The 15,793-nt window shown below is 37.0% G+C and overlaps 1 protein-coding gene across 4 annotated transcripts in view; it reads right to left on the bottom strand.

The window, feature by feature from the left end:
- Nucleotides 1–15,793, bottom strand: part of SLC9A8 (solute carrier family 9 member A8) — a 121,830-nt gene that overhangs the window by 64,180 nt on the left and 41,857 nt on the right. For all 4 annotated transcript variants that reach the window (XR_013484685.1, XR_013484684.1, XR_013484686.1 and 1 more), the window contains exons 6-7: nucleotides 15,255–15,356; nucleotides 13,532–13,566 (exon numbers count right to left, since the gene is read on the bottom strand). Coding sequence is in view for 1 of the 4 variants with exons in the window: in XM_078149871.1 (XP_078005997.1) it covers nucleotides 13,532–13,566; nucleotides 15,255–15,356 (137 nt within the window). In the remaining 3 variants the exon portion in view is untranslated. The remainder of the gene's footprint in view (nucleotides 1–13,531; nucleotides 13,567–15,254; nucleotides 15,357–15,793) is intronic.

Raw genomic sequence — 15,793 nt, 5'->3', positions numbered from 1 at the left:
TTTGACAAAAATTGCTGGGAAAACTGGAAAAGAGCATGGCAGAAACTAGGCATAGACCAAAATCTTACACCACATACCAGAATAAAGTCAAAATGGGTACATGAGGCTAATACTATAAAGAAACTGGGGGAACAGGGAATACTTCACCTGTCATAGGTTCATGAAGAACAAAAGAATTTATGACCAGACAGGAGATAGAGAACATTATGAAATACAAAATGGATAATTTTGATTATATCAAATTGAAAAGTTTTTGCACAAACAAAGCCAATGCAATCAAGATTAGGAGAGAAGCAGAAAACTGGGAAAGAATTTTTACAAACAGTATCCCTGATAATGGCCTCATTTCTAAAACATATATAGAACTAAGTCAAATTTATAAGAATACAAGTCATTCCCCAATTCACAAATGGTCAAAGATATGAACACAACAGTTTTCAGATGAAGAAATTAAAGCCATCTATAACCATGTGAAAAAATACTCTAAATTACTATTGATTAGAGAAATGCAAATCAAAACAACTCTGATGCACCACATCACACCTATCAGATTGGCCAACATGACAAAACAGGAAAATGATAACTGTTGGAGAAGATGTGGGAAAATTGGAACACTAATGCATTGTTGGTGGAGTTGTGAAATGATCTAACCATTTTGGAGAGCAAGTTGGAACTATAAAAATGTGCATACCCTTTGACCCAGCAGTAGCACTTCTAGGGCTGTATCCCAAAGAGATCATATAAATGGGAAAAGGACCCACATGTACAAAAATATTTATAGCAGCTCTTTTTGTGGTGGCAAAGAATTGGAAATTGAGGGGATGCCCATTAATTGTGGAATGGCTAAATAAGTTGTAGTATATGAATGTAATAGAATACTATTGTGCTGTGAAAAATGATGAGGAGGTAGACTTCAGAAAAACCTGGAAAGGAGCAGCTAGGTAGTGCAATGGATAGAGCACTGGCCCTGAAGTCAGGAGAACCTGAGTTCAAATCAGGCCTCAGACCAAACACTTGATACTTACTAGCTGTGTGACCCTGGGCAAGTCACTTAACCCCAATTGCCTAAAAACAAAACAAGAAAAACCTGGAAAGACTTGTTAAGGACTGATGCTGAGTGAAGTGAGCAGAACCAGGAGACTCAAAGAGAGGCATAAAAAGATAAACAAGAAAGAAAAAAAACGTTATTCAATAAGGACAAAATGTTTACATCCCTACAAGGGAAGATAATACTTGTAATTCTTGAGAACATTTAAAAGGGGCATACATAGATAGAGGGTGTAGGTATAATTTGACTTTGATATAATGATAAAAAATCTAATTACACGGTGAAAAGAGACTGTACTGTGAGAAGAGGAAAAGGAGGAAGCAGAAAAGGATAAATTACATCACATGAAAAGGCACAAAAACCAAATACAGTAGAAGGAAAGAAAGGAGGGGAACAGGCATTGTTTGAACCTTACTCTCATCACATTTGGCTCAAAGAGAGAATGACATAATCAGTTCAGGTACAGAAACCTAATTTACCCTATAGGAAGTAGGAAGGGAAAGGGGAAAGAAAAGTAAGGGGGTAGATAGAAGGGAGGGAAGAAGTAGCAAGGAAAAGGAGAAGAAAAGGGAAGGAGCTGATAGAAGGGAGAGCGGGTTGAGGGAGGCAGTGGTCAAAAGCAAAACTCCAGTTGGGAGGGAAAAGGAGAAAGAAGAGAGAAAAGCATAAAGGGGGGGAGGGGAATAGGATGGAGAAAGAAACAGATAGTAATCATAACTGTGAATGTGAATGGGATGAACTCTCCCATAAAATGGAAGCAGATAGCAGAGCGCATTAAAAACCATAATCCTATATGATTTATCGTAATATGTTGTTTACAAGAAACACATTGAAGCAGAGGGATACACACAGAGTAAAGGTAAAGGCTGGAGCAGAATACATTATGCTTCAGCTGAAGTAAAAAAAGCAGGGGTAGCAATCCTTATCTCAGACAAAGCAAAAGCAAAAACAGATCTGATTAAAAGAGATAAAGAAGGAAACTACATCTTGTTAAAAGGCACCATGGACAAAGAAATAATATCATTACTAAACATATACACACCAAGTAGTATAGCACCCAAATTCTTAGGGAAGTTAAAGGAATTACAGAAAGAAATAGACAACAAAACCATACTAGTGGAGGACCTCAACCTCTTCCTCTCAGACCTAAATAAATCTAACCACAAAATAAACAAGAAAGAAGTTAAGGAGATGAATAAAATTTTAGAAAAGTTTGATATGGTAGACCTCAGGAGAAAACTGAATGAGGATAGAAAGGAATGTACCTTTTCCTCAGTAGTACATGGCACCTACATAAAAACTGACCACGTATTAGGTCATAAAAACCTCACAATCCAATGCAGAAATATTAAATGTATCCTTTCCAGATCACGATGCAATAAAAATTACATGTGATAAAGAGCCATGGAAAGACAGACTAAAAATTAATTGAAAGCTAAATAATCTAATCCTAAAGAATGAGGGGGTCAAACAACAAATCACAGAACCAATCAATAACTTCATCCAAGAGAATGACAATAATGAGACAACATACCAAAACTTATGAGATGCAGTGAAAGCTGTCCTTAGGGGAAGTTTTAGATCTCTAAATGCTTACGTGAATAAAATAGAGAAAGAAGAGATCAGTGAATTGGGCATGCAACTAAAAAAGCTAGAAAAACATCAAATTAAAAATCCTCAATTAAATGCCAAATTAGAAATTCTGAAAACTAAAGGAGAGATTAATAAAATTGAAATTAAGAAAACCACTGAATTAATAAAAGTTTTATGAAAAAACAATAAAATATATAAACCTTTGGTTAATTTGATTTTTTTAAAAAAAAAGAAAACCAAATTATCAGTATCAAAAACGAAAAGGGAGAATTCACTACCAATGAAGAGGAAATCAAAACAATTAATTAGGAGCTATTTTGCCCAACTGTATGCCAATAAATTTGACAATCTTAGTGAAATGGATGAATATTTACAAAAATATAAATTGCCCATATTATCAGAAGAGGAAATAAAATACTTAAATAACCCCATTTCAGAAAAAGAAATTGAACAAGCCATCAATGAACTCCCTAAGAAAAAATCCCCAGGGCCAGATGGATTTACAAGTGAATTCTATCACACATTTAAAGAACAATATTATATAAACTATTTGGGAAAACATGTAAAGAAGGAGTCCTACCAAATTCTTTTTATGATACAAATATGGTGCTGATACCTAAACCAGGAAGAGCCAAAACAGAGAAAGAAAATCATAACCAATTTCCTTAATGAATATAGATGCAAAAATTTTAAATAAAATATTAGCAAAGAGATTACAGCTACTTATCTCGAAGATAACTCTCTATGACCAGGTAGGATTTATACCAGGAATGCAGGGCTGGTTCAATATTAGGAAAACACTGAGCTTTCCCCTACTCCCTTTTAACTATTTTAGAAAGAATTAAGCCCACAGAAATAATTAGACTAGGACAGTAGCAGGGAAGGTGTAGTTTCAAAAAAAAAAAAGCTTCAAAACAAGCTTGAAAGTTTTGAAAAGAAAATTTCAACACCTACCAGTGGCTGATACATAGTAAATGTTTAATAAATGCTGACTGTTTGATCTGCCTCAACAGCTGTAGAGGGCATCACCATATTATTACAAAGTACAGTAATTTATGCTTTTAAAAAAATGATTCTAAGCCATCAAGAAAAGGTAAAAAACACTGCATTCAGTATTCTCTCTCTAAGAAAGCCTGAAAATGTATAATACATTTTAAGACTTCCACAACTTTGTGCACAATATGTAGAAAATAGATAAAATAATAGCAAAGTCCAGGTTCCTGAAAATTTTCCTTTGTGAAACAACTAACTCACATCCAGACAAGGCTGTATTAAAAAGGTGCCACTGCCTTGTGGATAGATATTAGCAACAAGAACTCAAACAATTAGAGAAAGGATTAGTAGCATATATTAAGTAAATATAGGTGGTCTCTTTTATTTCTAAAAAAGTATTATCAAATAAAAAATTCTCTGATTCCTCAAATGGCTTATTTTCATTTTTGGCTAAGTTTTTAGAACAACCTTTCCCACATATGAAATATATCATAACAATAATAGCTATAATGATAACAAACATTTACATAATGTGTACTATATTCCAGGCACTGTGCTAAGCAATTTACAATTATTATCTCATTTGATCCTCACAACAACCCTGGGAGGTAGTTGTTATTATAATCCACATTTTTACAGATGAGGAAACTGAGGCAAACAGGTTAAATGCCTTGCTCAGGGTCACACAGCTAGTAAGTGTAAGAGGCTGAATTTGAACTCAGGTCTTCTTGACTCCAGGCTTAGTGTTCTATCCACTGTGTGATCAAGCTGCCTCAATATCATCAAAACAAAACATGTTTCAATATATCATACAGCAAATTGGGTTTGCGTTATGGTCATATATTTGAACAATGAATAATTCTGATAGAACATAACACTGAGACACAAGTTGCCTGAATTACTAACATGGCTGAAGCCAACCCAAATAAGAAGGTCACTTAGCCTCAGAAGACAATGTATAAATTACTCTATCAAATGAAAAGATTACAGGGACTTTGCAGGCCACATGGGCTGCTTCATTTTACACATAAGGAAACTAAGAGTCAAAGTGATCTGTCCAAAGTAACAGAGATGGCAGAGATCAGATCTGAACACCAGTCTTCTGACTCTAAAGCTAGCAGTCAGTCTTTCCACTGCTCCAGACTGCTTTTCCCATTAACTGATGACAATGACTGAAGAGGGCCTGAAATAAGACAGACTGTAAGAAATTTAGTAAATTAAAAATGTAACTTAGAGAATTAAAACTATGAGTTAAAATCATTACAATGACTACTACACAGACAAACTCATGCATAAGAAGTCTATTCCTATGCCTGGGAAAAAGTCTGACTGACCTTTTTGATACTTTAGATCAAAATTCCTATAATACATTTCACTAGAAATTCTTTCCTTGGTCACTGTCCAAAGGAAAAAAGGGAAAACCCTGATTATATATCCTGAAATGAGGTGAGCTGTGTTCTTCAGTTTTCATTTCACTTTAAGCAGCAATTCAGTTCAGTTCAGTAAACATGTATGAAGTGCCTGCCTGGCCAAAGCATGGTTCTAGGGTTTGATGAATGTTTTTATTTTGTTCCAGACCAGGGATTTCATTGGCACAGGGAAGTACCCTTGAAGAAATCCTATGCCAAGGCAGATTGGTCATTGCTCTACAACGTATATAGTCTTACAGAATTATCTGGAGCACCAGGAGGTTAAGTGACAAAGTCAAATCTCTAACATATGTGAGAAGCTGGACTTGAAAAAACTTTGTCAGGGGCTGGGGATGCAAAAACCAAAACCAAAAATTCTGCCCTTACACATTCATTCATTTATTCAATAAGCATTAATAATTGTCTACTACCTGTCAAGGACTTTACCGGGCACTTGGAATTCAAAGACAAAAACAATCTGCTTTCAAGAAGCTTCCATTCTGTTATGGATACAAATGCGTACACACAAAGGTAGATAAAAGAGAGCTTGAGGAGAGAAAAAGCACTAACAACTAGGGAGATTAGAAAACGCTTTCCTTAATAATTGGCACAGCAGCTGAGCCTTGAAAGGAAGGTAAAATGAGGCCACATTTCAGGGAAGGGGTAGACAGACAACCTGTACAAAGGTATAGGGAAAAGAAAATGAATACTGAGTAGGCCTTTTTAGAGGTTTTTGAAATAGTACATAGAAATGATCATTGAATACATGGGAGATGATTAAATTACTGAGAGTTGAAGAAGAGAAGAGAGCTCAGGGCAGAGACTTGGAGGGACACTGATGCTTATGAAGTAAAAGTTGAATGATAACCTATCGGTAAAATAATCAAGACAGCAGTGTCATAGCAACCAAAGAAGGAGATAAATATCTAAGAGGAAAGGGGTAGGTAACATAGTCAAATACTGCACAAAAATTAAGTAGGGTGACTTCTGAGAAAAGGCCAACAGATTTAGCAATCAGATCATTGACTATCTTGGAGAGAGTAGTTTCACTAGAGTGGTAAAACTGGAATTAAGACTGCAAGCAGCTGAAGAGTAGGAATGAGGAAGTGGGAGCACAGTGTCACAGAGTCTCAGAGGAATTTGACTTTGAGAAGGAGAACGAATGAATGAATACGCATTTATTAAGTGCTTACTCTGTAGGAAAACCATAAGACTACAAAGAGAAAAGCAAAATGGTCCACGTTCTCAAAGTGCTCATACTTTATTAGTGGGAAACAACATATATTTCTGCATATTGAAAGGCCCTCTGGTCCTTAAGATGCAGCAGCAAAATAGATGGTAATATATTCTATTTAATGTCATATATAAGAGCAGTAAGATGATACTATGAGTGAATGAGATGGTTAAGGGAAGGTACATAGGATGATGGAGACCTGAACATATTTATAGGTAACAGGGCATATGAGATAGGGAGGGAAAGGAAGAAAATGTTCAAAGGAATAAGTCCCAAGTAGAGGGGGTTAACCTTGTTTTTATTATAATTTAATTTTTTCACTTAAAATTTTATTTTCTCTCCCACTCCATTTCAGTGGAGATTGGGGAGAAAAATGAAGGATTAATCTTGGCAAGAAGGAGGGTCACTTCTTTCTCAAAGACTGGAGCAATGGAAAAGCCTAGCAAAAAACAAAGGTTTTATGAAATGTACAGGAAAGGAGATTGTGACAGAGGGTCTCCATTTTCTTAATAAATTAAGAATTGAGGTCCTCTACTAGAAGGGGGTGGGGACACTTGTGGGAAAAGGTTTGGAACAGTCCCAATAGGGTATATAATTAGGGGAAAATATGATTGCATATTATATGCAGTAGTGGGGAACCAGTTGAGATAACAGATTTGTAGTGGACCAATCAGCAAGGCTGTATGATTTCTTCCAGCAGGGTTCAACAGCACTGAAAAACAGAGAAAGATGATGGTGCAGCCAGCCCAGGTTTGAAGTTTGACAAGGTGTGAGTAGCAACAAAGTAAAAGACTCAAGTGTAAAGGACAGTGCATAACTGAACTGGTCAACTGCAAGGTCAAGTTTGTGGAGTGAGGAAAGTGAAGCTACAGGTAACAGACTGGGAGAACAAGGCAGGGGTGGAGGGACTGGAGGTCACAGTGAATACAAAGAATACATTTAGGAGGATCTCAGGATTTGAGGCAGAGTGGGAGATGCAAGGATAGAAAGTTATGGTCAAAAAGGAATTTCAGAGTTCAAAATCATGGGGTTATACAGAAAGCAACAGAGAGGTTTAAGGTATGAGCATCTCTGTGGCTACCTGTGGGAGCTGAGGACATTGATTTACTGAGAAGCTAAGGTTATTGAGGGGATACCACCAGGTATACTGAAGTCACTAAGTGTGAAGCAGGAGTTGGGATACAGGGAATAACTGTGAGCTCCTTGAGAAATGAGGGAGAATGAGTGTAACAAGGATCTGGATGGGGTGAAACAGATTCGACAAACACTTGGAGTTAACCTCTAAGGAGGAGAGGTTATTAAGGAATATTAGCAGAGGGAACAGGTTTTCACTTCAGCAGATGGTGACTGAATCACAAGGATAAAAGAATTTTATTAGCCAAAGGATGGGGCAAGAACCAAATAGGAGGTAGTTAGGTGGCGCAATGGATAGAGCACTGGCCCTGGATTCAGGAGGACCTGAGTTCAAATCTGGCCTCAAACACATAACACTTACTAGTTGTGTGACCCTGGGCAAGTCACTTAACCCCACTGCCTAGCCAAAAAAAAAAAAGAACGAAATGGTCAGGGCACTCATCCTCCAGGCATTTGGATGACTGTACATGGCATTTCAAGTGAAGGCAGTAGTGTCTGTTTCCAAGGCTTGTCACTTCAAACACTAGGGAGACAGAGGTACAAAGAGTGGACATATGCAGCAAGGAAGTTTAAACAGGTTTCTAGGTCAGTAAATACCGTGCATGTAGGTTCCCTGGGCCAGATACATTCAAACAATGCCATGGAACCTCCTGTCAGGAGATGTCGGGGATGAGACATACTCAAATGATACCCTATCAACTACCAATTTCTAAGTCCCAGAAAGACAAGCTTTCTAGTACCTTTGGCACCCGCAGGCTTGAGATTTGTGAAATATGTGGTCTGAATGTGCATCCTTGAATATAGGTCCTTTAGAACCACTGACTCCATAAGGCTTAGATCATTGATAGATGTAAGTTCCTTTCAGTTTGGCCCTCAACTTCAGTTTGGCCTTTGGCATCTTGTCACTAAGAATTCTCTTCAGGTTATGATCACTGTAGTGGGCCCCAGCTCCACAGTCTCTTCTGAAGTAGACTAGAGATGAGGTATCCTCAAACAATGCCATATATATGGAGGGAAGACTTGACCACCAAGCTTTTTATCCCAGAAGCACAGGCCCTCTAATACCTCTGGTTGACCAGAGGCTCCAGATCTGATGTATGCAGCAACCCTTTCCACACAGACCCTCTACTGCCTGCCAATTAATATTTTAGCTCCCATTATACCTTGGATAGCCCAAGTATCCCACCTAAACTCCCAACCAATCCACAAAAGAATTCAAGATTGTGGAGACATAAATGACACTTTCTTCTACCTATTGGGTTTGGGGCAGTGCTTTTTAAATTGATAATTCACTCTAAGATGGCTGGGCATCCATTCTGATTCCCCTCCGTTGTCTGCAAATGAGGAATATGATTTCTACAACATCTTTTATGATTATATTATGCCATTTATAGTGTAAGCTTCAAGAAGGCAGAGACTAAACCATTTGCCTAATTTATCCCTGAATTTCCCTCTAGCAGAATAATTTGGAGGCATTTCTATCACAAAAATAAAAACAAAAAATAATGCTCTAAAAGGTACTGAAGCAGTAGTCAATTCCTATTCCTTCCTAGGCCCCCAATGTGCAATGTTACCAGATGCCAAGTTGCAACGAAGTGGGTACCAACAGAACAGTTTACCACTCGCTATTAAGTGACTGAAAAAATCTCAGATTGATTTATCAGAAATGGAAGTAGGCTAGAAACGTAAGCAGCTGCCCTAGTTTCATTGCCCTTTGGTAGAGTGCCACAGATGATAACCAGAATGGAAGTGGGACAATCACACTACTGAGAGCAGTCTGTTCTCAATGGCTCCTGCCAGGGGCCAGTAGGACTTGGGCTGAGGTAGGCAGTGTGCCTATGGCACACAGAACTGTAGTTCAGTTCAAAGTATGGTTGTTACCAAGAAGGGCAGTTCAAGGAACACAGGAGGAACCAGCAGGGTGCTTGGAGAAGTAATCTAAGAGGTATAATCTTTGATATAGAATCAAAAATCCAGAGGACAGAGGGGTCATATAAGAACAGCACATGGAGCAATCATGAAGTATTGTTCACTCAGCTTCTGAATTTATTATGTACCATCTGTGTCAGCACACATTTTTTAAAACAAGGAAATCAACTATATTGAAATATAGTTATAAAAATATAAAAAAAAAGTTCAGGGACCCAACCCCTAAATTTAGAAGGATGGGGAACAGCAAAGCACAGAAAGTTCTATAATAAGGGAGGGAGTGGGGAGAGACAGGAGTTACAGGAAGAAAAGCCCTAAAATAACAGGCAAAGACAGAGATCTGGAAGAGTACAGTGGTAAGCTTAAATACTGGGGTTTGGATTAAGAAGGTACATTTCAGTAGAGACTAAACAGAAAAACACCTTTGGTCCATCTCAATAACAACTCTTAACAATTCCAAAAGACTTATGATGGAAAATGCTATCCACATTCAGAGAGCGAACTATGGAGTCTGAATGCAGACTGAAGCATTCTATTTGCATTTTGTTGGGTTTTTTTCTTTCTCATGATTTTTCCCTTTTGTTTTGATTCTTCTTTCGCCACATGACTAATGTAGAAATATGTTTAACATGATAGTACATGTATAACCTATACCAGATTGCTTACTGTCCTGGAGAAGGGAGGAAGAAAGAGAGGGAGAAAATTTTGGAACTTAAAATCCCACAAAAATGAATGTTGAAACTATCTTTACATTTAATTGGGGGAAAAAAAAGTACTATTAAGTACGTGTGTGTAGAGCACCAGCCCTGGAGTCAGGAAGACCTGAGTTCAAATCCAGCCTCAAACACATAACACTCACTAGCTGTGTAACTCCGGGCAAGTCACTTAACTGCCTCACCAATTAAAAAAAAAAGTGTGTGTGTGTGTGTGTGTGTGTGTATACACACACACACATACTTTTTTGTTGTGTGTGTGTATATATATATATATATTCTTTTTTTTCCTTTTTTTTTGTGAGGCAATTGGTGTTAAGTGATTTGCCCAGGGTCACACAGCTAGTAAGTGTCAAGTGTTTGGTCTGAGGCCGCATTTGAACCTGGGTCCTCCTGACTTCAGGGCCAGTACTCTATCCACTGCGCCACCTGGCTGCCCCCTGTACATAAATTCTTAATATATTCTTTAATTGACATAGCAGGTATAGATTTGGATAGTTTGTCATAAGAATCATGGCAAGTAGGAAAGCCTATCAGCTCTGGTACTCTGCCTTTGCTGGTCAAACAGGTCCTTGGCTAAGGCTGCCCACTCAAGCGCTACACAGCTATGATGGCAACTGAGTTTGAAATTCAATTTGATGAATATTTATTCAGTGGGTATTATATGAAGAGCACACTGGAAACTGACATCAGAATGTCTGTGTCCATGACCTTTTATAGCACATACAGATGAAAATTCTAGAAATCAGTTTAATTTGTTGCAAAGAATTAGCTTCTTTACAAAATCATTTTAATTCTTTACAAAGCATCATAAGGACATGATTAGGTTGGCTCCTAGAAAGAAGTTTTGATATATGCATCAAAGCAAAATGGAATAAAGATGAAAACTTTCAAAAGAGTCCAAAAGAGAAACCTAGCACCTCTCCTCTGAAAAGGGAAGGACTTCCAAAGTCAAATCTACCTAGCTAGACAGAATCCTAACTAGATGACAAAATTTCAACTGTAGCTACTGAATAGTACTTATAAATTAATTGAAGACACCTTTTCACCTAAAACCATTTTAGCTGGCACTTCAATGGGGAAAAAAAACAACAGTTTTGAATTTTTCTCAGTAATTTTTATTTTAAATTACATTAAGAGCCAAAGAAGACAAGGAAAGTGTGTTATTTTGTGATTTATAAAGGCTGACTACATTAATACTGGGTAAATTGCAAAACCAAGCTGAACTTCAAATATATAATGCACAAGACATTGTCACTCTGGAGCTAGGGGGAAGTATCAGAGACATTTTGTAACAACCTCCAGGGAAGAACAACAAATATCTGAACTTTTCAAGATAGGTAATCCACCTTGTATGGCTTTAGTCCAAGGTCAAAGTCTACCTTGTTTCATTTTAGTCTAAGGTCAAAACATACAAGGAACTAGCAAATGTATGATTTGCGACTTCTGACAAGTCTGTCATAAGTATCAACTGCTTGGCTATATATCCACCCATATCTCTGCTATTCTGAAACCTCATTACAGCATGGAAGAGTCTAAATCTGGCAGGTCCTCCACCAAGCTGAAGGTTTTAAGTACGGGCTTGGTGATAAGATAATATAATTGCTGTCTGAAGACCAGCCTAGCTGACTTCAGAAAGGCTCTTTACCAAGTTGGCCACAATGTAATGAATTTTTTGGACAGAGCAACTGTTAGGGACAACTTAACTTGTAGATACATTGTGATCTGTGTTGGAGGGAATATCCACAACAATTAAATTATGATTCCTTGAAGTATTAAGTATCTGATAGTTATCCAGATGGCTCTTTATAAAAAATCTTGAGTAGGCGAAGGGAGAGTGAGGAGTAGGAAATGACTCAAATTTTGGAAACCTGAGTAAGGGAAAGGTGGTGGTGCACTCAACAGACATAAGGAAGTTAAATTAATGCACTGTTGGTGGAGTTGTGAGCTGATCCAATCATTCTGGAGAGTAATTTAGAACTATACCCAAAGGGCTATAAAGCTGTGCATACCCTTTGACCCAGCAATATCACTTCTAGGCCTATATCCCAAAGAGATTATAAAAATGGGAAATGGATGCACATTTACAAAAAATATCTATAGCAGCTCTTTTTGTGGTGGTCAAGAATTGGAAATTCTTAGGGATGCCTATCAATTGGGGAATGGCTGAACAAGTTGTGGTACATGAATGTAATGGAATACTATTGTTCCGTAAGAAATGATGAGCAGGTGGACTTCAGCAAAACCTGGAAAGACTTACATGAACTGATACTAGGTGAAGTGAGCAGAACCAGGAGAACATTGTACACAGCAACAGCAACACTGTGCGATGACTAACTTTGACAGACTTAGCTCTTCTCAGCAACTGTAGGACCTAAGACAACTCCAAAAGACTCATAACGGAAAACGCTATCCACATTCAGAGAAAGAACTACAGAGTCTGAATGCAGATCAAAGCATATGATTTGCTCTCTCTTTTTTTTCTTTTGGTTTTGTTTCTTCTTTCTCATGGTTCCTCCCATTGGTTCTAATTCTTCTTTACAACATGACTAATATGAAAATATGTTTAATATGAATGTATATGTAGAGCCTATAACAGATTGCATACCACATTAGGGAGGGAGGAGAAGAAGGAGGGGAAGAAAATTTAAAACTCAAAATCTTATAGAAGTGAATACTGAAAACTAAAAATAAATAAATTTTTTAAAAAAGAAATAATGAAGTTCAGAAGGTGGGTGGATTTTGGAGGACAGATAAGTTTTCTCTGGGGACATATTGAGTTTGAGTTGCCTATAAAACATCCAGTTAGAAATGTCCAACAGGCTGTTGGTGATGCAGGACTGGAGCTTAAAAGAGAGAATAAGGCTGGATATGGTGGGAGCCATGTCCACACAGATGATAATCAACCACCTGGGAGCTGAAGAAGTCACTGAGAAAGAGAGTATACAGAAAAGAGAAGAAAGCCCAGGACTGAGCTTTGGGGAATACCTACAGTTATGAAGTATGACATGGTCAATAATCTATCCAAGGAGACTGAGAAGAAAAGTCAGACAGGTAAGAAGAAAAACAAGAGAGCTATTTCTTTGTATTGTAAGGATATACCTAGGATAGCACCTGTCACATACTTAATAAATGCTTAGGGATAATTATGAATAATAAAGGACAAAAATACAGTGAAGGGGGAAATAGCTCATTTTTCTAAAGAGTTTTTTCTCCAAATGCCAAAATAATAATTTCTGTCAAAATACTACTGTCAAATGACCCTGAAAAGATACCCAAATAAATCTTAAGAAAAAGGGTAGTGAGTACACAAAAATTATTTTCATTCAAGATTCAAAAAGACAAAGTTATTCAGATTAGAATCTACTGAAGCATTTCCAGTATATAATATATGAATATTGTACCCATGAAGTATCGTGAAGATAATTTCCCCAGAGTGCAAAGCAGATAAATATATGTTGTATTAGGAAGGATTTACCTGTCTGTCATGTTGAGTTTAGAAATTACATCAGCCTGTTTAAAAAAAACAAACAATAACAAAGAAAAGATTAATAAAGAATAAAGAGATTAAAACTTGCTTATAAACAGAATATGAATATGCTAGCAGAATGTTAGTTTGAATAATAAACCACAAAATTCCCAAATTTTACTCTGACCTGAAGTAAAACTTTATGTTTAAAAAATATGGGATACAAGGGCAGCTAGCAAAGAGCACCAGCCCTGGAGTCAGGAAGCCCCAAGTTCAAATCTGTACTCAGACTTTTACTAGCTGTGTGATCCTGGGCAAGTTGCTTAATCCTAACTGCCTCCAAAAAAAAGTATGGGGTAGTATGTTGAGATAAAAACTAATTAACCAAAGTTCTCTGCTATGACATTTATTTTCTAATTGGATATTCAAAGCCAAATAATGAATAAAGTTACAAGAGTAGACAGATATACCTGCATTATGTGGCACAAAGTGCTACGGGCAAGAATAAGGTAACATGGGTTTTAGCCACTGTTATCAAAAAAAGGAAAAGGATTCAGCTTCACCACATTTAGGAGAAACCTGTCAGGTTCTCAGATACTTTTCTTACACTTAGCTTAGTACTGAAAGAGTTAATATCTCCATTATTCACAATGAAAGAAAGGAACAGCAATATGTATAATGCAAAATAACCAATCACCTGTATCTTTACATTTGATTATGAATGACTCATTTTTTTCCTTGAAGACTTTACTAATTATGTTTCAACAGACTAATTAAGATGAGTTTAAATTCCCTGAGAATATGTCAAATAATAGCACTACTAGCTGGCCAACAGTGTGGTAGAAAATGCATGGCTTATGTGTAGTAATCCACATGTAGATAATTTAGAATTGACAATAACTGGAAGTGAAATCAGAAAGAATAACCTTTTAAATATAAATTACTGTACAAATACACTTCAATGTAACAAGGTGTTTGCCTTCATTACAATTCACAAAATCTTTTTTTTTTTAAGTCTCTTAAAGACTGGTCCTTCCCTATTTTGCCCAGGCTAGAAGTACATTAGTCGCTCATGGGCCCAATCTCCTTCTAACTGGAATGGGAGTTTTAACCTGCTCCTTTTCTGACCGGGGTTGGTTCACTCCTCATTAGGCAGCCTAGTCGACACTTCTTCCCAGAAACTCCCAATATTGCTGCTAGACTTAGTATGGATACCTGATGAGTTTAGCACATTGTGGCTCAGAACTTCTGGGCTCAACTTTTCTGGGCTCAACTACTCCACCAACCTCTGCATCAGTAGTAGCAGGAATTATAGGCATACACCACCACTATGTTCCTCATCACAGTTTTGTAGGTTCTCCAAAGCTTAATGTATTTTTTTTGAGCCGTACTTTTGTTTTCCAAAGTACAGAGAACTCCCTTAAAGAGTCATAGAGAGTTTTCTAGGGGCACCAAGAGGTTATGTGACTTGCCCAGGATAACAGAGCAAGTATTATTAGAGGTAGGATGCAAAAAAAATTTTCCCACCTCCAAGTCTGGCTCTCCGTCTACCAGACCATGCATCCTCTCTATGCAATACTTAGTCCAGTCAGAATGTACTTAATGTGCTGAGTGGGAATATGAGTTTTCTTTTATGAGTAAACTATATGAAATTCATTCTACACATAAGTTTTATAGTATTAATTCTATGAATACAAGCATTTCAAAGACTTCTCTCAAACTTCTCTCTTACCTGACCTAGAAAATATATTCCTCCACCTACAATAAAAGCTGAAATTGCTGTGCCAAATACAGCAAACAGAGTGATGGAACCAATGTTCTGAAAGAAGTTACCCTAAAAAAAAAAAGAGGCAAGAACAAGACAAAGAGTTAAACTAAAAATAAATTCAACTAATAGAGAGACATCTCTTTAACAGATACGCAACTTACTCCCACATTATATATTTAATAAAGGCAATGGATTCCGGAGTCACAAGACCTCCACTCCTGACAGCCTTACACTTACTGCTGGATAACCTAGGGAAATTCACTTGACTTCTTTAGGCCTTATTTTTGTAACCCAAAAAATGACTGTGCTGGACTAAATTACTTCCAATATCCCTTCCAGCTCTAATCTTATTAATCAGCACTGAACAAATTAAACCTAGTCCACTCAATTACATATTATGTTTATTTAACTAAGAAATATTTTTTTAATCCTCAAGGTCTTTAGAAATTACATTAAGTGTATATTCCATTTCATTATATCATATTCATCAAATATTAAAGTAT

This window comes from Phascolarctos cinereus, unplaced genomic scaffold (assembly GCF_003287225.1).
Source record: "Phascolarctos cinereus isolate Bilbo 61053 unplaced genomic scaffold, phaCin_HiC Scaffold_2;HRSCAF=192, whole genome shotgun sequence".
Lineage (NCBI taxonomy): Eukaryota > Metazoa > Chordata > Mammalia > Diprotodontia > Phascolarctidae > Phascolarctos > Phascolarctos cinereus.
Note: the sequence above shows the minus strand (reverse complement) of the source record. Positions and strands in the feature narration are given on the sequence as shown.